Consider the following 24,571-nt stretch of genomic DNA (forward strand, 5'->3'; position numbering starts at 1 on the left):
GACACGTAATATATCCTTGGTACTAAACAAAGATCTAGTAACACATGGTGTTTTCCATATGCCTATGTTGATAACCATGCCATTGTTGTCACATGTCATCATGCGTGTGTGTGTATGTGTGTGTGTGTGTGTATGTATGTATGTATATATGTGGTAACAGCACCCATAGCATGGCAACACACAAATCACTGTATGCTTGATAATGTCATCAACATATAACACAAGCTCCAAAGCATAAAACACCAAAATGAACTGGTTAAAGAGGCAAGACAATTGGCAAAAACAGAAAAAATATGAAAATACCAAGACTCCATATTTTGTATGTCTGTTTGAATTTCTTATTTAAAGATTTACCAATGTTGTTTCTTGTTCTAGAGTGTGTATATAAACATAGGGAACTCCAGTCTCTGAGTTGCCTCGAAAGCTTGCATATTGTAATCTTTTTAGTTAGCCAATAAAAGGTGTAATTTTGTTTGGCTTTTCTTTGCGAATACAGAAATTTAACTAAATGTGCAAATTTAATTAATTTCAGGTCCGAAGTCTAATTTACACGACTGACTTGTCATGAGAGTTTTACTTTTTGGTTGCTCATAGTATAAAAGTAAGAGGGATGAAATAACTCATTGCATTTACTTGAGCTCGGTATTCATAAAGTCATTTATGGCATTTGTAGATCAGATTATTTTGAATTTTTTGACCATAATTTTTGAATAGTTATCTTAAATTTCTTTCATTTCAGTGTAACAGACCTACCTGTCCAACCTTATTTACGCACTTGTTGAGTACCCACAATCTCTGAAGCTGAACGTCTGAAACTGAACATTTTATTGCAGTACAATCCCCACCCTATGAAAACAAGATGTCGAACATAGTATTAGTGCTGATCACTCAAATTTAGGTGCAAGTTATTTCTATAGTTAATATTCCTATGCAATACATTTTTAATCTAAAGCACCTCATTTTCTCATTTTGCTGTAACAAATTACTGCCTTTGATTTTGACTTTTTATAGCATGATTTACTTTGTTTATCTGGTAAGCACCACATAAAATGGAGAAGTGCATTTTCTTGAAAATTGTATAACTTTTTAGAATAAAGTTTTTGTTAAGGTTTCAAAAATATTGTAATGCCTAGTTAAAGGAACAGTTCATAAGTTCTAAATCTGTGGTCACAGCTTAAAGGTAATTGAATTGGAATGTTGGGGCTGTAATTATTCCAAAGAGGTTCTCCCCAGCTACTATGCATTTCGGAAACCTGTCATCATCCGATGCCTGCTTTCAGCAGCTATATGACGTCTTTAGTAACTTTAAAGGACATATTTGAAGTGAGAAAATAAAAAAAAAAACCCACATTATACTGAAATGTCTGGCGAATTTGATGAATACCTAAACATTATTGCTACTTATTTTGCTTGAACACAGACCAGTGCATGGAATGATTGTAGCATCAGGTATCTGCTCATCTGTAGCACACTCTTTATAGCGTTTTAGTTGCTGATTTCCAGAGACAGTGGCAAAATTTCATGTTGACTTACTGCTAAAAAGTGTCCATTTTGAACTTTGCAGATGTGCTATGCATACCTTTATTTCAACCTCACTAAAATGTTCTGATCATGTATAAGTAACCAAATGACTGGCCCTATAGACAGAGTTGTTATCCCATAACATGTAATGTTTATGAACTGATGGCTTGTAACCACATCAGTGGTAAATGGTGGCCAGTCTTCAGCTTATCAGCAGTACCTTTTAAGTTTGCACATGATAACTTCTGGTTACTGTAATAGTGGAATTAAATTAATGCTAGTCTTATGTTTGCATTTACAAGTATCTGGATAGTGAGAAGAGATAACTTTTTTGCAGTGAACAGCAGGTAGCAGTGGAACTGGTTCAAAGAGGTGACATTGTAAAAGTTGTCCCTGGAGGAAAGTTTCCAGTTGATGGGAAAGTTATCGATGGAAACTCCATGGTTGATGAATCTTTAATTACAGGTGAGAATATTTAATAACAAAAATAAAAGTAGGTATCGCAGCCTGCCTTACATAATATTTTATCTCCTTGCTTATTTATTGAAATCTGTTAGCAAAAAAAAAGTCAAGCAGTAGGATGAATTAAAGAATACTACATTTTATTTAAAAATATTTTAAATTTCCTATATTTTTTCTGTTGTTCGTATGCATAGATATTTACCCAGATCTGTTTGTTTATTTCCTGGTTCTATTCAAAAATGAAGGCTATTTATAGTTATGTGTAGTGTTTCTTACAAGTTAAATATACCATTCTGAAATCTGCTTTTATTTTTATAGATATCAAATATCACAATACAGAACTTTTTTAATACTCTGATATAATCATATATAAAATGTGCAAGTTAGGTTAATTTGCGACTTTAAAGTGTTCCCGTATAGGTGATTTTTTGCTTATTCCTGCTATGCTCTTGATGCCTCTGGCACCTGCAACTCTAACGTAAATTAAGCAGGTTTAATTTGCATGCATAGTATATCACTATTCCTTTAATCTATCTAATCTTTTCTGAATAATGTTAATTAATGTTACAGTCCCATCTTTTGGTTTTAGTTATAACATTGAACTGATGTCAATTGTTTCTTTTCAGGTGAGCCCATGCCAGTAACTAAAAAGTCTGGAAGTTCAGTCATTGCTGGCTCCATCAACGTACATGGCTCCCTTCTGGTGGAGGCAACACATGTAGGTTCAGAAACAACATTATCACAGATTGTGAAGCTGGTGGAGGAAGCGCAGATGTCAAAGGTTAGAGAATACATTTTTACTGGAGACAAATAAAATATAAAGTACGCCATGTGTATATCTTTAAGCCACACTGTGACTTATACATTAAAGGAAAAAGTTCACTTTGTTAGACAAATCTCCACTCATTTATTAATAGATAAATGCTAACTTATACAGTATAATCATTCCAAGGGTCACCTTGACAAATGTGATTTTGAGTGTTTTCTCTCAGTGGTTTAAACAAAACACAAATTAGACTTGTTTGAATTGTACAAATATCACATCAATCTCTTTTTAGTAAAAGTTAAGCTCAACCCCTAATTATTTTTCGGCATTGAAACTAAAATGGCATTTCTGTGTGTTTATTTTAATTAACATGTTTATCAACATACTTAATTATTTGTGTGAAATAATGATTCATATGAAAAATAAATGGTTAAATAATGCAGGTTTGCTTTATTTTTTTTTACAAAGAAAGGTAAATTAACGACTTTCCTTAATGTATTATTTCCAGAAGAATGCTCATTTTCAACAAGATTTTGGTTTTTGCAAGTTTCAAGATTTCACTTACACATCTGTAACTTTATCTTTGTGATCTAGCTAATGCATTTACATTTACAGATTATTATTAAACAGTAGCACTATAGGACATAACAATGTCACTTTTATTATTTGCTTTTTGAGACAAGTTTGCTTAGTTGCTATTTATAATGCAAACATCTTGCATTTTAAGTGCATCTTAAAGACTGCTACAGTCTTTTAACTCTGAAGTTGTTTGTATTCATTTCATAGGAGCATGTTATTCACATCTTGATCCAGATATATTTATGTATTTTTAGTATTTGCTTGCAGCCAAGTCCAGAAGGGCATGTTGTGGCACTGTAAGCAGAAAACTAAATAAATAGTTTATTCTCCACCAAATGAAAAAACAAATATTTTACCTGAGATTCATACTTTTTATGGATTCAAATATTTTACACGGTACCTGGTCATCACTATTGAGTATTGGAGACTCAAGTATATTTTATATAAGAGTAAACTGTAAAGAGGTTTATTGCAGAAATAAATTATTTAATGTGTTCATTTTTATGATACCTTTTAGATACAGTGGTAATAAAGATTTCTTTATATTTTTCAGGCACCCATTCAGCAATTTGCAGATAGATTAAGTGGATATTTTGTTCCGTTCATCATTATGATTTCGGTTATAACTTTAGTTGTCTGGCTGGTGATTGGCTTTTTGGATTTTGATATTGTGCTGAAATATTTTCCAGTAAGTAATAATGTATTAACCTAAAAGTAAATATATTTTATTATTTGTAGCAACCTATCCTATATATAGATGTTAAATGTTACTCACGTTTTTTTACATCTAAAATTACTAAATAATACAAAAAGCCTATGTCAAAGAAACCTGTTTTGGATCTGATTGTGTTTCTTAATGCTGTCAGTATGTTCTCTATTTTTATTTTTACTGATATATATATACAGTATAAATATATATACTTTTTCTTTAATATTAGGATTCCAAAAACCTCTCAAAGGCAGAGGTTGTTGTGCGATTTGCCTTCCAAACATCAATTACAGTACTTTCCATTGCCTGTCCCTGTTCATTGGGCTTGGCAACACCAACAGCAGTGATGGTTGGAACTGGTGTGGGTGCTCAGAATGGCATTCTTATTAAAGGCGGTGAACCTCTGGAAATGGCACATAAGGTACAATGAACCACTTAATAATATTATTGTACAATTAAAGCTGGAGAATTAATAATGCCATTTTAAAATATTGGGCAGCTTCATTTTTATTTCATCTTGAACACAAGATGGCACAATTTATTACATATAGGGATTTTCTATGAACAATAAGTAATAAGAACCACATGTACAACAATGGATGAGGAACTAATATGCATATTTCCTCCTCAAACTCAAAATAAACAAACATAACATTTTCTTAAAATTTTTTTTTTATACATCTTTTTTGTTGCTTTTGGCATTATGTAAAGGATGTTTTTAAATGTACAGAAATGCATGTGAACGTTCTCCACTGCAGTTTCAAAGATGCCTGGCAATTGATTTGTCAGATATGTGACATCTCAAAAAATATGTTTTGCTAGTTACACACTTTAGAAAGTACTTGCTTATTTAATAATTTATCCAAATAACATTTTAAAAGCCTGTGTTGTTTTACACTTGGCAGCTAGACGGTGAGGAGGACAGTGGTGTTGTGAGAGGCTTCTGGAGCTTTTAGCCCCTGATCTTGGTCACCCATTCTGTTTCCCATGACACTGTATTAAAATAAACAAGCATAGGAAGACTAAAAATGAGTTGTAAAGCACCACAACAGAAGCTCACCAACAAATTGGTATGTCATGCTACATTATTTCATGGAGAGCCTACATTCAGTTTAAAATATCCAGATTCAGAGTGAGCAATCCATTTGTACCTATCTGATCACCTGATATCCTGGATTTGTCATTAGACCTGATACGAGAACAAAAAATATGGGTAAGATTTAAGAGAAAAGTTATCATCAAGCTGGTTTTGCAGCTTTGTGTCCATGCATCTTCTTTCAGTGCTGTTTACTGAACCACTTAAGTTACTGTCACATTTCAAGGTCAAAACTACAATGCTTTTTGGGTCCATTAGTCTTATATTGAATCTGAAACACAGTCTTGACAATGAAAACTAAAGAACACCCTTAAGAAGTCTGAGCTATAATAATAGTAATGCATATAATAGGAAAATTGTATAGATCTTGGTGGTTGGATTTTCATTTGAACATGGTTTCTGAAGAACAGAGAAAAGAGACTAGAAAAGGAACCTGTCAAAACTCTGTGATTATCCATCTGATCTACTTGGGAAGAAACTGAGAATTCAACAGTTACCTTGATAGAATCTACAGAATTGATTGCCTGAGTATTACATAAAGGTTCATAAATTAACTGCATCAAGTTCAAGTAGCACAAACCTAACACTGAATGTCTTGGATGATACATTTTTACAGTAAAGTATAATACAGTGGCGTCCGCATCTTGCTTTTTAGATCCTTCCTATGAGCATTGACTATGCATTGTTTTACGCTTGAAAGAAAAATGGACGAAGTGTAGTGCTTAAAATATTATAATGGGGCTTGTCTCTGCCTGCTAAAGATCAGAATTGAGTGAGAATTTTCATCTGTCAATTGTCCAGAGACCATCAGAGGCATCTAAGAAGCTCAAAAGCAAAAAATAATATTGTCTTTGATTGTCCCAATTCATGTCTCAATCACAATTTTATCAAAAATCTGTTGCACTTTGTAAAAAATGGAAATTCTGGAAAACTGCATGAAGTAATTCCACATAAGTTAAAAAAAGTTCTTTTTCACATGACTAAGTGCATGGTGTATATATAAATGATAGCCTTTTGCAGTGTTCTTATTGTAATTGACCCTGTTACCATTTCTGTTTCCATTGCATTCGTTGTATATACTTACTGTGTTTTTAGTAAGAATATTATATTACTTCCTCCAGTATTTTTATTGTATAAAAATTTAAGTATATTTTAAGATTCTTGTTTCTGGTCATTTTTTCTAATGACAGTGTATATATCCTCTTTTTCATGAATCTGCAGTTATCTCAAAAACCATCTATGTAACTTTTTTGCGTACTGTAAGACCCAAATGTATTTTGCTTAGCTGTGATTTTCACTTGACCTTAAAGTGGTAAATGTTGTAGCACCATCTTGAGAAGAAAAAGAAGAAAATTCCTCACTGTTAACTGATAAGTGAGAATAATATTCTGTAAATATTAAATGCCAAAACATTATAGTAAATGGCATTTTATACGTCAACATTTGATAAGTGAGTAGATATGTTTTTATCCTTTTTACACACTTCTGGTATATTTGTAACAGTTCTTTTTTATGTGCAAGCATATTTTTTTATGTTTATATTGACTTTTGCAACTCCTTACAGATAAACACAGTTATGTTTGATAAAACCGGAACAATAACACATGGAATTCCTAAGGTGATGCGTGTGCTGATTTTGTCTGACATCTCAAAATTATCCCTGAGGAAACTACTAGCAATTGTAGGCACTGCAGAAGCAAGCAGTGAACACCCACTTGGCATGGCTGTGACAAAATACTGCAAACAGGTGAATTTTTAAACCATTACACATGCAATAACTCTTTAATTTTGTTTCAGATTCTTGAATGGCAACTATTGTTTTTTGTTTGAAATATACAACATATTTACATTTTTTGTATTGGTTTTAGACTAATGAATGTTGCACTACTTAGAAAAAAATAATTTTTCTACTCACAGTCAAGTGCTTCAAAAAACAGTGACATTAAAAACATACTTTAATTGGAGGGGTCATTTCTCTTAAAAAGAAAATGCTATGATAACCTAAAGATGAATACAGTGTGAATATTGTTAATATTGAATTAAATTGCTTTGACTGGGCTTATGTTGCTGAACAAATTGACTTTGAAGGTGCTGAATGTAAATTTTATTGTTCTGTTTCTAACATTATTTTAGGGCTTTTTTTCCCATTATAACATTATCATGAGCCTTCGATGACATTTTGAGAACAGCTTAATAAGATCAAAAAGTGAAGTTCCTTTTACTCACAAAAGTTTCCTAAGGAAGGAAACCTGATAAGAACTGAAATATTTTTTTAAATTTGTTGAAATATTTCCTTAAAAGTTATTGTTACAGCAGGTAGCAGGTTTAGTGCTGGTCTCACTATGTGTATATTATACATTAAGTTACGGATTTATTCTTCCTTATTTAACCAATTAAACTTTCAGACTGAACTGATTCCTAAGACTGATAGATTTCATTCCAATGACAGTCACACCCAGTGATCACACAAACAAATGGTTTTTAAGTTTCTGTTAAAACATTCTACCCACACTCCATTTCAGCTCTTCAACTTTCATATCTCTGCCTGTCTTATTAAGAGTCTGTGGAAGTTTATAGGAGCAGGAGTTTCTGAATAAGGCTCCTGGCTCACTCGTCCTTTATTTGTGTGAGACTAGCCTACATATTCTCAAAAATAGATTCTGTGCATGATTGGTGTAAGCAGGCCCCTGCAACTTTAGCAAATTTATTTTGGCACTGCCCATCCCTGGTCCCATACTGCTCTTTTATTTTAAATTCAATACCTGCTGTTTAGCAAATAAATATTGAACTCCTTTGTTGGGACTTTTTGGTGTTGTGCCAGATCTTGTGGCATTAAACAAATGGCAGTCTGGTGCCCTTTCTTTCATAATCTTTATCGTGTGATATCTACTTCTAAAATGTTGTAAGCTTGTTTCTCCACCTTTACATATACATTGGGTTAGGTGATGAAATGCTTTTTAGTAAGCTTGACATAATAAGATTCTCTACTCTTGGTAGCATTAATAAATTTTATTCACATTGTCAGCTCTAATTCAGTTACGTCTCAACAATCTTTTTGTACTACTCTGTCCTCAGACTTTTTTTCTAATATTATAAAGTCTTTTTGCTGTCAATATTTCTGTTACATGGTTTGTTCATACATTAATATCCTACATATATCATTTTAAATTTTTGCATGTGCTTTTAATTTTTGTTTAATTTATTTTTTATTGTTGTTGGAAAATTTAAGAAAAGTTTAAAAGCAATCTTCGCCGGTAAACAGAAGTACATAAAAAATTTATTTTCTATTGAAATCCAACAGCCATCCACATAGATAAAAAATTTGCAGGTGGAATGCACTTGTGTGTGTGTGTGTGTGTGTGTGTGTGTGTGTGTGTGTGTGTGTGTGTGTGTGTGTTTGGAGTCCTCTGTTCCCATGCCACCAATGGAGGGTATAAGGTTTGTTGTGTGGGAAGCATATTTTCATCTAGTAGTGCTTATTGTTTTACCTGCAAGCATTGTTGCAGTTTATCTTTTTAAAATTGTTGCATCTTTAATGTAAGAAACCATGACCAGAACATTTGACCTGAACTCTTTCTTGATCTTTCTAGTCTTTATTATCCTTTTTCTTTTTGTAACAGTTACCATAGATACTTTAGTACTGTTAAATTACAAACTACCAAAAATATGTTCTACTTTAAAAAATGAGCATTAGTTTATAGCTGTTTATATATTTTTGTATTTCCAGAAAAATAACTTTTGTTTTATTGTTGTTTTTCTTTTACATCGTATTGTCTGTCCTAGCTTGGTATTTTACAGTCCTTAGATGAGCTATTTAATATTCATTTTGTTATCTGTAAATGAAACAGCACTATGGTACAGTTCAGTTAAGGATTTTAGTACTGTATTTTGTAGACCGGTTTTACCATACCATGACACCTCTATAACATGCTGTCCTATTTTGCCCTCTTGTGGTCTCCATTTCCACTGCAACTCTCATCAATGATAAACTTTACAGAGGAAAGCCCTGAGGACTAGACCTGGGCAGCCTGCTTTTTCTGATAATCTGCAGGTGCCCTTTTTGGCTCACAGACCTCTCCGTTCACCCTTTAAACAAGGAGAACTAGTTTCTAGCTGTCCATAATCAAATTTACATCTTGCCTGAAGAAGGGGCCTGAGTTGCCTCAAAAGCTTGCATATTGTAATCTTTTTAGTTAGCCAATAAAAGGTGTCATTTTACTTGGCTTTTCTCTATCTTCCTTTAATAAGCAATAGAAACACCAAATGAGTTGTTTTTGCCAGTTGCAGCCCTGAACGTGAAGGTTTGGCACATCTTTTATTATGAAGGGATAGTTTCATTGTTGAGGTTGAAGTTTTACTTAGTTATCGTCACTGAGAGGAACAGATTTGTTCTTAGCTACACCTAAGACGCATTTGCGTGAAGCTGCAAGTTTTTCTATCTGGTTCCCTTGAAAACCTCTAATTACGTGACAAAAACGGTTGTTCTGCTAGTTTTCCAAATAAGTGTAGCTATAGAGAAAGAGACTACATGGTGTAATAAAAAGCCAAGTGGATAACAAATATAAGAGTGTTATAAGGGGTGAAAGAGAGAAGTACATCTTTTTCTAGTGTTATCATTTTGCCGTCTCCAGGGAACCTGAAATAACTAATTTAAAATGTTTGTCTGCAGCACTAAGAATGCAATGTTAAAAATATATCCATTAACCTGGATGAACATATTCATTTATTATTCATCCTTCCTCTTTCTGAACCCTTTTTTTCCAATTTAGGGTTGGGGAAAGAGACAATTCCACGTGCTTTAGATACAAGGTAGGAACACACCAAGCATAAGCTGACCATTGCAGATCAATCAGTAAGTTGTTTACTTATTTTTTAGCCCTTCACAGAGCAAGCAAAACTGTGCTGCAAAAGTAACAAGATCAAATAGAAGATCATATAATGCATGACAAGAATACCAAGAAACAAAGAGAGTAGTCTACATCATTAAAAATAAATTGAAAGCAAAAAACATTAAAGCTGAAACAGGACAAATACAGCTGGTACAGAAGATTCAAATTAGAAAATAAAGTTACTTATGTAAGTAGAAGTAAAATGAATTGAACACTTCCCTGAGGGTGTCAGTTTTATTAAGCTTTACCAGCAAGAGAGTTTCAGATAGTAAAACCAGTAAATTAAGTGAGTGTTTGTTGAGAGTTGTACATGTTTTTGCAATAGTAAAAAAGTTAGTGACAGAGGATATTTTTTGGTAATTTGGTTTGAAACAAGGCGCAATGACAAGTAATCTACAAATGCAACTTTCTATGTAAGTGGAAGACATGTAAACACAATGTACTGTAAGTAAAATATCAGTAGACTAACAGTTGTGGCACGTGGCTGGAGGTGGTACCCAGCCGGGACGCCCAGGAGGACCGGAGGAGGGCTTGCGCCTCCTCCAGACCACGAGGGGGCGACTGCCCTGGTTGCTTTGGGGGCCACGGGTACCAAGCTTTGAAGCTCGACCCTGTAGGGGCCCGTGGTCACCGCCAGGGGGTGCCCCAATGCCTTGGCAGCCCTGGACCTCAGCAGTTCCGCCACACCAGGAAGTGCTGGTGGGAAGAGAAGCAGGGACACCTGGAGTGCTTCCGGGGATGCAGCCGGCACTTCCGCCACACTGTGGCGTGTCGGTGGAAACATCCGGGTGCTTATAAAAGGGGCCGCCTCCCTTCATAGAGGGGCTGGAGTCGGGTGAGGAGAAGGATCAGGTCTCTGGAGGAGACAAGGAGGCGGCCTGAAGAAGTGAAGGCATTGTATTGGCCAGGACTTTGGGGGTTTGTGGTGCACTTTTGGGCACTTGTAAATATGTATAATAAACGTGTTGTGGGTGACGTCAACGTGTCTGCCTGTCTGTGTCCGGGCCGGCTTCCACACAGTATAGTGTAGCATTCTTGTGGATGAAGCAAGGGAACCCTCATAAGTTCGTGTCTAATGCTGTTTATTCACTAACTGTTTTCAACTAACAACATGAACAGTTTTTGATATTCACACACTCCACTGAAGACTTCATACATCCTAAAAGAAGAGGGACATTTTAACTTATATCTGATAACATGGGTTATAGACCCTTACCCAGTCAATCACCTTGAAATTGAGAATCTGTGTTCTCCTCCTCCTGTTGAGGAAATGCTGAGACTTTACTGGTTGTTTTTGCACTGCTGATTCAACTGACTTGGTGGATGAAAAAGCAGTAGGAGGATAAAGCTGGTGTAAAGATAATTCCAGGTCACAGCTGAGCATAAGTTTAGCTGGGGAAGCGCCAGTTGCAACATTCTATGCAGCTCAATAATGTAGCAGGGTCTGTGACACTGCTTCGTTAAAAGAGAAACCCTGTGCCAGGTGAGCCCTGAGGCTATTTTTTATTGTCCGAATAAAATGTTCAACCCCACCTTTAGCCTGTGGGTGATTAAATGGTGTTTAAATGTGGTTTATACCCTGGTTTTGGACAAAATCAGTGAACACGGCAGAGGTGAACTGTGGACCATTATCTTTTGTAATGTGTTTTGGTAACCCCCAGTGAGCAAACCGTGTGTTCAGAGAACCAATGAGAGACTCTGCTGTGACTACGCCAATAGGAATGACTTCTGGTTTCTTTGAATGGAGGTTATATGCTACTGCCAAGAAGTGCTAGTGATGTGGCACACCTTTTAATTCACTAGAGATTTCCAATTGAATGTGTGGCCAAGGTTGACCAGGCCAGGCCAAGGGTTGGAGAGGTGGCACTGGTGGGTCCCAAGTCTTACCGTAGGCCTACCATAGTGCACAGTTAAGCACAAGTTCATCTAAGTCTTGGTCATTACCAGGCCACCAAGTTCAGTTCCCTGCATCGTTGGTTTAGTTTTACAGTTCTGAGGTGGCCCTGATGAATTATGGCCAAAACCTGACACCAGAGGCTACTGGCCACAACAGTGCAAGGTCCTTCTTCTGGACAAATGTAATTCCAACATGAAAGCTGATCTTTAAATTGGATTTTTGAATGGAGCTCAGGGAGCACTTGCCTTCTGATGGCCAGTCATTAGCAATACACTGTCGTAGGACTGTGGAAACTGTGTCCAAGGCAGATTCTTTTGTAAGTTCCTGAAGTAATACTACATTTTCCAGCGGAGTGTGCAGAAAGTAAATCTGATTCTCCTTGTGATCAATCTGCATATTGGTGGGGGGGGGGGAAGAACTTCAAGAACAGAATGTGAAAACAATTCAGCCACTACATTGTCCCATCCTGGGGTGACAATTCAGCCACTACATTTTTCATCCTGGGGTTGACTGCAATTCAAAATTCTACCTCTGGAGATACTCACCCCAGTAGTGCATGCACGGTAGTTTGTGACTTGAACCAGCAGAAGACATTAAAGAAATTGGGGCTTGTTTGTCAGTTCATAATGTAAATGGACCGCTGTACTGGTAGTTATGCCACTTTTCACAACCCCATACATATGCAAGTACCACCCTCTGTCCCTACTGAATATTTCTGTTCAATAGGGCTCAATGCATGAAAGGCAAAAACCACAGGCTTCTTCACTCATCTTGTATCTGCAGAAGAACTGCGGCTTTTGCTGAAGCAAATTCATCGTAAGTTATAATTGTTGGACTGTCCACATTAAAATGTGTCAAGACTGGTGAAGTAGTAAGCAACTGTTTAACTGAAAAGCTTCCATGCAGTCCACAGACCAAGTCCTGGCTGCCTCTTTTTTAAGCAGCTCCCAAAGGGGAGCAGTAAGTGCAGAGTACCCTGGCATGAACCTCATGTAGTACCTTGTCATCCCAAGAAATGAAGCCAACTGTGAGGCTGAAGTTGGTGCAAGGACGTGCTGAATGCTTGAAGGGGTGACAAACCTTGAGCAGACAAGTAGAACTCAATAAAGTCAACTTCAGGTGCAGCAAACAAGCACTTATCTGCATTTAATGTATGATTGGGTAGCTAAGCGCTGAAAAGGATGCTTGCAAACAGTCATCTTGGACAGTTTAATCTGGGCAATGGACTACAGTCTCATCTGAGTTAACCACCACCCCGGAATCCCAGCTAGGATAGTAGACATTATTTTTTGGAAACAACTGGGAGCAGAGCACAGGCCAAATGGCATCCTGGTATAACGAAAAATTCCAACATGGGTGATGTATGCAGTCAAATCCCTGTTCTCCTCGTGCAGAGGAACTTGAACATAACCTTGATGAAGGTCTAGCTTTGAAAAAACCTTTGAGCCATGGAAGTGAGTGGTGAGCTCTTCGATGGTTGGCAAGGGTAACGATTAGATCCACACATTACTGCAGCCCTCCTGACTTTTTTCTGCTGTGACCAAATTCGATATCCATGGGGAGGCATGGATTGGCTCCATTATGCCATCTGTCAAGAGGCGTTGGAGTTCTATTGTGAGCTATGGCCACATACTGCAGAGGTGGAATCACAGGAGTGACACTTGTGTAATGCAGGGGCTTGCGATAAAATCTTCTAAGATAACCATCTAAGGTGCTGCCGTGTCTTATGATACAGAAAAGAAAATCAGACACAATTTCCAGGGTCTGGTGCTGACCTGCACAATTTTGCAAAATGGCTTGGCTTGCGACACCACCTACGTATTTGTCCTCTTGCAGAACAATCCATTGTACAAGACACATGTTTAGTAGAGCCACAATTACCAACGCACTGTTGAGACTGAGTTGTATGAGGCCTTATCTGCTGTATTGATGCTTGGGACTCACAGTCAGATGTACAATTGGCTCTTTCACAGAATAGCATTTAAGGGATTTCCAGGAAGCATTCATCTTTCAGCTATTTTATGTGTACATTGAGAAGCAAATTCTGTTTGACAAGCAATAGTCAAAGCTTTAGCGAGTGTCAAATCATCATCCCTTAAAAGAAACCTCTTGTGCACCAGAGAAAGGGTAGTTTTTTTAATCAGTTGGGCGTTTATCATTTCATAATGAAGCAGGCCAAATTTACAAGACTGGGTTAAACCCTTTACACCCCACGTGCTGTGAAACAGTCCCATCAGCTCATTGCATTGGCTAATGGAATTGTAGCTGCTTTAAAAGAACACTCTGCTTTTTTGTAAAGTTTGCATCAAGGAGCCCAATAGCGGATTTGTATGTGTCAGCATCGCAGAGAGTCTGCAAGATGCGAAGTCCTTCTGAGCTGAAGCAGTGCAGAATAGCTCTCTTTCTGGTACTGATGACAGTGTCCAAACCTGCAGCAAACGGGTACATTTGAAATGAAGATTTCCATCTGCCCCATGGGACAGTCCGTTCACACAGTGAGAACCGAAAGGCTTGGGCAGTGGCAGCGAAGTAAGCAGAACATTTTCTGCCATCCTTGTTTGCCAATTGTAGTATTCTTAAAGATGAAGCAAGGACACACTGATGTTTATTCACCAACCATATTCAACATGTACAGTGATACACACCACCGAAGACCTCATACATTCCAAAAGACACAGTCTATAATAATTGATAAACTGAACATAAAATAATTGACAAAAGCATTACTGAACAGTCACATACAATATGTAGCTGTGCCAGAACTCAAACTAATAGTATTTTAAACTACTTTGGAATAAATGGGAGCATTAAAAGTGAACTTCAGTAAGCCCTTCAAGAGGTGAAGGAACTGACATGTAACCACTCAGAAAAATAATTCCGAGAAAACATATGAATTCGGAACTAGTCAATCCCAGATTTACACCATTACTTGCAGCATATAAGTTGGAGTATCTGACAATGAGTTCAACGGTTTCGTCATCAAGAAAAAGTTCAAAAATTTCTGTGGGAATTCTGGTTTTGGTGAAGAAATCGTTTGGTGGTTCTGTAACTCTACCTGCTACGGGTTGTGCAGTTAGGGTTAAGGCATCATAATATTTGGAAAAGAGTGTGTGCTTGGTGTGTGTTTGTGTCCCGCGGTGGGTTTGCGCCCTGCCCGGGATGTGTTCCTGCCTTGCGCCCTTTGCTGGCTGGGATTGGCTCCAGCAGACCCCTGTGACCCTGTGTTAGGATGTAGCGGGTTGGAAAATGACTGACTGACAATAATAATAATTTCTGTTTGGAAACATATGTTAAGCATTATTTAATTTTTGTTCCATTCCATGGTAATGCTAAAGTTGTCAGTGGTCAGTGCTACTTACTCCCAACTCCAAAGTTTTCCAGATTTTTCATTCAAATCCTGATCCTGTTTTATGTCTATGTGTACTTTATTCCTGCTTCCTAAAGATATGCAGGTTAGGCTAACTGGAGACAATGTGAGTGAATGTCCCCTGAGATGGACCGGCACTACAGTGGGACCAGTTTCTGTTTTTTGCTTTGTTGAGCTAGAATTGTTCTTGTCTAGCGTCATTAATTTTAAAGTTTAATAATGGAATGGCAAGTTGACAAAAAAAAAGAAACTTGTATTCAGAAATAGAGTACACTTTATTATATTTTATGCATAGTTTACATGTATAAAATTGTGTTATACTTTAAATGCAGAATGATGGCTCCATGCTTCCCTCAATTAATTTGCATCTGTGTGAATTAAGCAAGCTGAGTGTTGATTGCATTATTTGACTGTGGTCAATTTTTTCTTGTTTTCAGGAACTAGAAACTGACATGTTGGGATACTGCACTGATTTCCAGTATGTTCCAGGTTGTGGAATAAGTTGTAAAATCACAAACATTGAATCTCTCCTGCAACAGAATAAGCAGACATTGAATTCACAAGATTCCCATTTACTGCAAATTTCTGAAGTCACCTCTGATAAAACTGTGCCAACTACAAATCCAGGCTTGACAGGTTTGAAGCATGTTATACATGTTTTGTATATTTCTACGTGTAACAGACACTAGTGTTATTTTATTGTTTCTAGGTTACTTGGCATCAATACATTTACAATAATTGTGAGGTTAATAGTTAATGCTTTTATTCAGGAAATTTAATAATGTTAAATTGCTCAAACTGGAAAATTATGAATGAAAAATATGAAATATGAATGAAAAGATGCAACTTCTTTACATTCCTGTAATCAGTTATTACCTTTGCTGCTATGTGATTGTCCATGTGCACATATGACCATTTATGGTGGTCAGGAAAGAGAACTCACCATTTTATCCCATATGCACATTTGTAGTGCTAGCAGATTAGAAGCTGTCCAATTCACAGAGTGTAGGACTCTCCTTCTACTCTTCAGGGAGACGAGAGAGCTTCTATGTAACCAGAAGACCACCGGTTCTCAACTGATTGAACTGATTGGTAGCACTTAGTCGCTAAACCAGAGAAAATTCCCAGACTGAAGCAAGATGCTGTTCCTTTCTTAGTGTTTTTACCTGGCTATGAGTTTTAACTTGCATATTTTACCTATAATCTTGCGTCTCCTTACTAATAACAGAATTGGAGCATGGACAATTAATCTGACACCAATTTATTGCTTTGGGTATAAAACACCAATTTTATTTTTTATATATACTAGGGGGCTCTGCCCCCTGCTCATTTCGTTCGCCCACCCCCAGGTTTGGTTTACTGGATATAAAATTTAAAGAGATTGTTATTTTCATGGGAATTGTTACATATGCGTTATTTTCACTTTTACTTTAAAACACTTGTAAAAACAATACTTGTCCTTTATTTCCTGCCCCGGGCGTGGATAAATCTCTTTCTCGCAGGACGTATAACGCTGCTCACGTTGTGAGGGCGGGGCAGTGGCTGAATGCAAGTTAAGGAGATGCCATCAGATCATCTGCTGTCTTTCTGCTGCTGTTGTGCTGCCCATCGATCATTTTGAAGCCTGTACAGCAGTTGTTTTTTGCCACTTCGGTTGCTGAACACACGCTAACGGGAAGCGGTTGGATCATCTGCTGGCTTTCTGCTGCTGGCGAGCTGCGTGTTTTGCTTGTCGCTTGTCATTGTTTTAAGAGCTGGGAGCAAGTTAAGGTGTTTCTCGCGGGACTTCAAATTGTCTTCCGAGAAGATCACGTCTCTTCTCCCTCCCAAAGATTTTTTTTTTATAATAGAGAGATTAGTAACTGTAATAAGTAAGTTAGCTTGACTTTCATATGTTTGCAAAGCTTTAGGTGATGTACTCCTAAAAAGGAATACAGCTATGGCTAATAGCCTTTTTTTATGTGTAACATCGGAGGTTAAGCACTGTTTAACTAGCATGTGCTTTATAATAAAACCTCAGAGGCTAAGTAGCTGTCTTAGCATGTGTTATATAAATAATATTTCATATGCAACCACAAAAGCTAAAGGCCATTCTTTAGCTTGTGTTTCTGAATAAAACCTTAGATGTAGGCGGCTTAACATGTTTCACATGCAATTCAAAACCTAACTGTTAAAGAATGCTTACTAAATAGGAATATTCATCCAGGGAACCTCAAAGACTGAGTTCTGGCGTGTATCCAAAGTAAAAAGGGCTGTTCGTTGTCAACCTTAATCACAATGATAGCAGAGAGATAATTAGTACAATAATTGACAATTTATTAGTAGAAAAGTCTTCATTTTCAACCTTAATCACAATGATAGCAGAGAGATAATTAGTACAATAATTGACAATTTATTAGTAGCAAAGTCAAAATTATGTACACTTAACAAAACAGAGTAAAATCATAAAATGGCGAAAAAAGAATACTAGAAATGCATTAACATGCGTTTCAGAAGACAAAAATACTAGTGTATGCTTTTAGTCAGAGATCAAAGCTCATTCAATGAGACAGTTGCGAGTTGGCAAATGGATGGATGGATGTCTATAAAATCTTAAAAAGAATTAACACCATTTCCATTTGTTTCCAAGAAATAGAGGGAAAGTAGACCCACAAGTGCCACCTCATAAAACCCCCAGTTTTACCCTGAAAAACATATCAGGAATCTGGTTCATTAAAATACATAATTCTAGAAAGATTTTTTAGAGATATTGTCACTGAAACAAACCATTCTGAAAATAACCCAAAAGATTAACCATAGCATTAACATTAATTTAAGACAAAACGTGCCTATAAAGATATTACACATGCCATAGAAAATTTCATTTCCAATGATCCTTAAAAAGAAAGTATAAAACTGGTTGAATGTCCATTTGGTGAAGTGATGGAAGGCTTTTAATAGCTGTGCTTTTTTGATAAAGTCCATCTTTCCTGAAGTAGAATAGTTCTCATAAGAGAAAAAGAACTCTTTCTTTCTTGGAGACAAACAGCAATTTATTGTTGATACAAATATAATTTCCCACTTCTCCAATCTCATTGATTTTGAGACAGAATGTATGGTCATGGCTTTCCTGACCTCACACTGGTGTGAAACAGCTAATATTATGGAATAAATTATTGTTTCTCAGTTACAGTATATTTATGATGTTAGATATTCTTTGTTTAAGGTAAATATTTCTTCTAATAATTTTGACAAATTGTAATTAAGTATATAAATCTTCATCCTTTGCAATAGTCCTTTTTGTTTAATCATAATCTGAAGGATTATAGAAGAATTGTTACTAGATTATAATGATACAAGATTTTTTCAGTCTGGATAGGGCAACTAGACGTCTGGCAAAAGGAGGACATGTCCTCCTTTTCGGCATTGTGTCCTCCATCTGGCAGGCATTGCCTTAAAAGGTAAAAATGCCCGGCTTTCATCAATCACTGACTTGACCATGTTATTGACTGAAATCACATGGTATCATCTCTATGTTTTACATAAATCATCTATGTTTTATTGAAAACAAAACATGATTACACGCTACTCAGCCTATGTCCAGCAATTGAGAGGCTGTTGCAGTTATTCCCTGTGCTGAAAGCATACTTTCAGAGCATAAATCAGCCACCACTATTGATAAAGAATTTTTTTGAGAACTGTTTTTCAGAAGTATATTTGAGTGAAACTTGTATTTCCCTGAAATTGAGAGAACTTCTGAAAAAAACTGCATGAAGATAGCCGAGATGAAGCATGCAAGACGTGACAGAGATTCAGTCCATGTACCAAGGGTGCATTGATTATTTGGAAAAGTGGATCACACACTTCGATGAATTTGAGTACTTTCGTTGGATATTTTTAAACAAAGTGAAAGACATTACATTCGATGATCTGTTGCCATGTGTACAGTATATGAGCTAAAAGAGTATTGTAGATGATGTTCAGTTGTTTGACCAATACTGCAACCTGAAATCATTTGCAGGACAGAAAGATGACAAGTTTTTTGACAGTCACCTTCATGAACAGTGGTGTTCATTAGTGCTGGGTGGTATACCGGTTCATACCGAAAACCGTTTTTTATTTTTGTTATGATCTGGGTTTTTCTTATACCGCAACACCGGTTTAAATTGCCTAAACAATGTTCGGAACGTGGCGCAGTGGGAAACTGTTTAAGGGGGACCTTTTTCACTGCTACACCGCTAAATACATGCAACAGAGTACATGCGTTAGTGGAGGTGTTGCACAGGGGCTCTTTTTCACTGCTACACCGCTAAACACATGCAACGGAGTACATGCGGTAGTGGAGGTATTGCGCAGTCAAAATGGAGAAAGAACATTCCGAAACTGAAGCTGTAGCAGACGATAAAGTTGAACATGATGACACAGAAGAACTTTTGCTGTTGTCTGGAGATACTTTGGATTTAAAAGGTCGGATGTGGACCATTATGTTCAAATGTGTGAATACTGTTTCTATACTACTGGATAATACTGCAAGCCAAGTTGTACTTGTTTTATTTTTTTCAATACTGTGTAATGTACCTGGGTACTGTGTAATAGTGTGACAACATGTTGGCTTTATTCTCGATATTTCCACTTTAATCTCGACGCTTATGACAAGAATATGACGAGAATAAAGTCGACATGTCGTCACACTATTACACAGTACTTTATTCTTGCCGTTTGTCGAGATTAAAGTCAACATGTTGACTTTATTCTCGTAATTTGTTATTAAAGTAGAACATCGTAAACTAAACTTCATCTTAAAATGAATATTTAATTTACTAGATTTTACCAAATCCCGTCATAAGTTATGTAGCACATTAAATGCTTTGTGTCCAGTGTTCCCGGATCCATGTTAATCGCTACTGCTTCTTAAACTGACTTCCTAGTGCACTAAGAGGAGGCGCTGGCAGCACACAGAATACATTAATTTCATGATACTCCTCCCTGAACATTTAGAATGCTAAGATAAATACTTGATATAATTTTCATGATGAAATGCATTAAAGCATGTATTAATCATGTGGGTGCACGGTGGCGTGGAGGTTGCACTGCTGCCTCGCAGCAATGGGGTCCCGGGTGTTCCTTGCTTTGAATTTGCATGTTTTTCTGGTGGGTTTACTCGGCATGCTTCAGTTTCCTTTCAGAGTCATGTAGGATGTGGGGTTTTGTTACATTATATTAACCCTGCTAGTGTATGTATTGCTCATATTCACCCTGCGATGTGCTGGTGCCCCGTTCAGGATTTGCTCCTGCCTCGCACACAGTGCTTGCTGGGATGTGCGCAACCCTGAATGGACGGCATAATTAAACATGTATAACGAAGATTTTTTTTTTTTTTTTTTTTTTTTAAGTTCGGAACACTCTGTGGTCTAAGTTTATAACTAGTTTTAATTTCATAAAGACATTTATCGTGTGGTGATTGGTTATGTTGAGAAAGAAAAAGGAAGGATAGGAACTGGGGGTTTGGTACGTCAGACAGACAGCACGCATGCAATAAAGAAAGCCCGCTCAGAAGAACATCCATTGAATTCTGTGTTTGTGTCTCCGAACACCAGATCACGAACCCAACATTTACACAATATTTCAGTTAAACCTGTGCGATACCCATTCATACATCCAGTTTTTTGGAGCCTCGTCACACCTGCCATAAAGTTCTCTACACTGAACGTAGCCCTGGGGACCCCTTACTGCGAGGGAGCAGCACTACTGCCACACTACTGTGCATGTTTAATACCTGCTTTAATGTATTTCATCCTGAAAATGATATCAAGTATTTATCTTAGCATTCTAAATGTTCAGAGAGCAGGAATATCATGAAGTGAATGTATTCTGTGTGGCGATCGCTGCTTGCACCTCCTCTTAGTGTAGAGGAAGTCAGTTTAAGAAGCGCGTACAGCAATTAACAAATGGGTCGGGGAACACTTAACACAAAGAATTTAATGTGCTACATTAACTTATGACGGGGTTTGAGAAAATCTAGTAAATTAAACATTGATTTTAGGATGAAGTTTAGTTTACGACATTCTACTTTATTCTCATAGTTTATTTTGTAATTAAAGTGGAAATGTCGAGAATAAAGTCGACATGACAACTTTATTCTCGACATATAGTTTTTTTTTCTTCCCTGTGTCCGTATTTTTTTTTCTTCACTGTAGCCCTAATACGCTTCCATAGGGCTATACCACAAATCTATACTAATATAATAAAAGGCAAAGCCCTCACTCACTCACTCACTCATCACTAATTCTCCAACTTCCCGTGTAGGTGGAAGGCTGAAATTTGGCAGGGTCATTCCTTACAGCTTACTTACAAAAGTTAGGCAGGTTTCATTTCGAAATTCTACGCGTAATGGTCATGCTGCTGCTGAAGAATGTGAATTTCCCATTGGGATTAATAAAGTATCTATCTATCTATCTATCTATCTATCTATCTATCTATCTATCTATCTATCATAACTGGAACCTCTTTTTTGTCCATATACTGTAATGGAGGAGGCGGAGTCGCATATCGCATCATCACGCCTCCTACGTAATCACGTGAACTGAAAACAAGGAAGAGCCCCAAAGAGCGCTGAAGAAAACATTCATTACACAATTGAGAAGGCACAAGAGAGCGGCTCACATGAACTGACTGAATGCAGCACGAGTGATCACTTCGATACTGCAGAAACAAAGCACGGTGTAAAACGTAAGTTTAAATGAAATTTATAGAAACGCTACTGCTGCCGTTTGCAATACCATATTCTCGAGATACAAGTCTAATGAGAAACGCTCCCGCTGCCGTTTGCAATACCATATTCGCGAGATACAAGTTTAATGAGAAACGCTCCCGCTGCCGTTTGCAATACCATATTCGCGAGATACAAGTTTAATGAGAAGACACGAGATATAAACGAGACTTTGGATGACTTTGTAACGGATTAAAAATTGCTGTAGCAAGAAATTTTAAGTGCCGGGTCTTAGCTAACATTAAATAAAGCCGTGGACATCACAACATCACACAAGACAGCGGCTCATGTGAACTGACTGAACGCAGCATGTCGGAAACAAAGCACCGTGTAAACCTAAAGTTTAAATTAAGTTCATAGACCTACAAAAGGTTGCCATTGATTTGAGGCAAGATTGCTTTTCTCCTGTACAACTATACGTATATGAGCCCAGAATGAGGGCGAAACACGTGTCGTGTACTCTTTGCATTTATTTGACAGTAAACTATTTCAACCATTCTATGATCTGCTCCTCACAAACTGAGGGCACCGTGGCGGATGTTAGCAGATTGCTGGCCAACCACAAGCGTTACCTGGTAGGTAACCACCCATACAATCAGATTGTGACACAGACTACAAATGCCGTGAATGTAATTACCCCGATCTACATGCTGTCAAATAAACGAACCACACGCCGTGGCGCAACGTTAGGGGCATCGCCTCTGGTGCTGAAGTCCGAGGTTCGATTCCCGAGAGGAAGTGCAGTGGAGTGTGTACACCTGATGAGCCCAGAATGAGGGCGAAACACGTGTCGTGTACTCTTTGCATTTATTTGACAGTAAACTATTTCAACCATTCTATGATCTGCTCCTCACAAACTGAGGGCACCGTGGCGGATGTTAGCAGACTGCTGGCCAACCACAAGCGTTACCTGGTAGGTAACCACCCATACAATCAGATTGTGACACAGACTACGAATGCCGTGAATATATATATATATATATATATATATATATATATAGATATATATAGATATATACATAGATATATATATATATATATATATATATATATATACACATAGATATATATATATATATATATATATACACATAGATATATATCTATGTATATATCTATATATATCTATATATATATATCTATATATATATATATATATATATATATATATATCTATGTATATATATATATATATATATATATATATATATATATATATATATATATATATATATATATATATATCTATGTATATATATATATATATATATATATATATATATATATATATATATATATATATATATATATATATATATATATCTATGTGTATATATATATATATATATATATATCTATGTATGTATATATATATATATATATATATATATATATATCTATCTATGTATATATATATATATATATATATATATATATATATCTATGTATATATATATATATATATATATATATATATATATCTATGTATATATATATATATATATATATATATATATATATATGTATATATATATATATATATATATATATCTATATATATATATATATATATATATATCTATGTATATATATATATATATATATATATCTATGTATATATCTATGTATATATATATATATATATCTATGTGTATATATATATATCTATACTAATAAAAGGCAAAGCCCTCACTGACTCACTGACTGACTGACTGACTGACTGACTGACTCACTCATCACTAATTCTCCAACTTCCCGTGTAGGTAGAAGTCTGAAATTTGGCAGGCTCATTCCTTACAGCTTACTTACAAAAGTTAGGCAGGTTTCATTTCGAAATTCTACACGTAATGGTCATAACTGGAACTTGTTTGACTGACTCACTCATCACTAATTCTCCAACTTCCCGTGTAGGTAGAAGTCTGAAATTTGGCAGGCTCATTCCTTACAGCTTACTTACAAAAGTTACGCGTAGAATTTCGAAATAAAACCTGCCTAACTTTTGTAAGTAAGCTGTAAGGAATGAGGATGCCAAATTTCAGACTTCTACCTACACGGGAAGTTGGAGAATTAGTGATGAATGAGTCAGTCAAACAGGTTCCAGTTATGACCATTACGCGTAGAATTTTGAAATTCTACGTGTAATGGTCATAACTGGAACCTGTTTGACTGACTCATTCATCACTAATTCTCCAACTTCCCGTGTAGGTAGAAGGCTGAAATTTGGCATCCTCATTCCTTACAGCTTACTTACAAAAGTTAGGCAGGTTTCATTTCGAAATTCTACGCGTAATGGTCATAACTGGAACCTGTTTTTTGTCCATATACTCTAATGGAGGAGGCGGAGTCACGTATTGCGTCATCACGTATTACGCCTCCTACGTAATCACGTGAACTGAAAACGAGGAAGAAATTTACAGCACAAGTCAAACGCGGGAATGAAGGTAAATGACGTTAATTGTTGACTGTCTTTTAATACTGTGTAATTGTTGAGTGTCTTTTAATACTGTGTAAGCATACATATTAACATGTGCAATTAA

The 24,571-nt window shown here is 36.4% G+C and overlaps 1 protein-coding gene across 3 annotated transcripts in view; it reads left to right on the forward strand.

Annotated features, from left to right (window-relative positions):
* Positions 1-24,571, forward strand: part of atp7b (ATPase copper transporting beta) — a 158,618-nt gene that overhangs the window by 88,429 nt on the left and 45,618 nt on the right. For all 3 annotated transcript variants that reach the window (XM_051926253.1, XM_051926251.1, XM_028799700.2), the window contains 6 exons: positions 1,859-1,986; positions 2,610-2,764; positions 3,882-4,016; positions 4,267-4,458; positions 6,698-6,880; positions 15,724-15,922. In XM_051926253.1, coding sequence (XP_051782213.1) covers positions 1,859-1,986; positions 2,610-2,764; positions 3,882-4,016; positions 4,267-4,458; positions 6,698-6,880; positions 15,724-15,922 — 992 coding nt within the window. The remainder of the gene's footprint in view (positions 1-1,858; positions 1,987-2,609; positions 2,765-3,881; positions 4,017-4,266; positions 4,459-6,697; positions 6,881-15,723; positions 15,923-24,571) is intronic.

The sequence above is a fragment of the Erpetoichthys calabaricus genome, chromosome 4 (assembly GCF_900747795.2).
Source record: "Erpetoichthys calabaricus chromosome 4, fErpCal1.3, whole genome shotgun sequence".
NCBI lineage: Eukaryota > Metazoa > Chordata > Cladistia > Polypteriformes > Polypteridae > Erpetoichthys > Erpetoichthys calabaricus.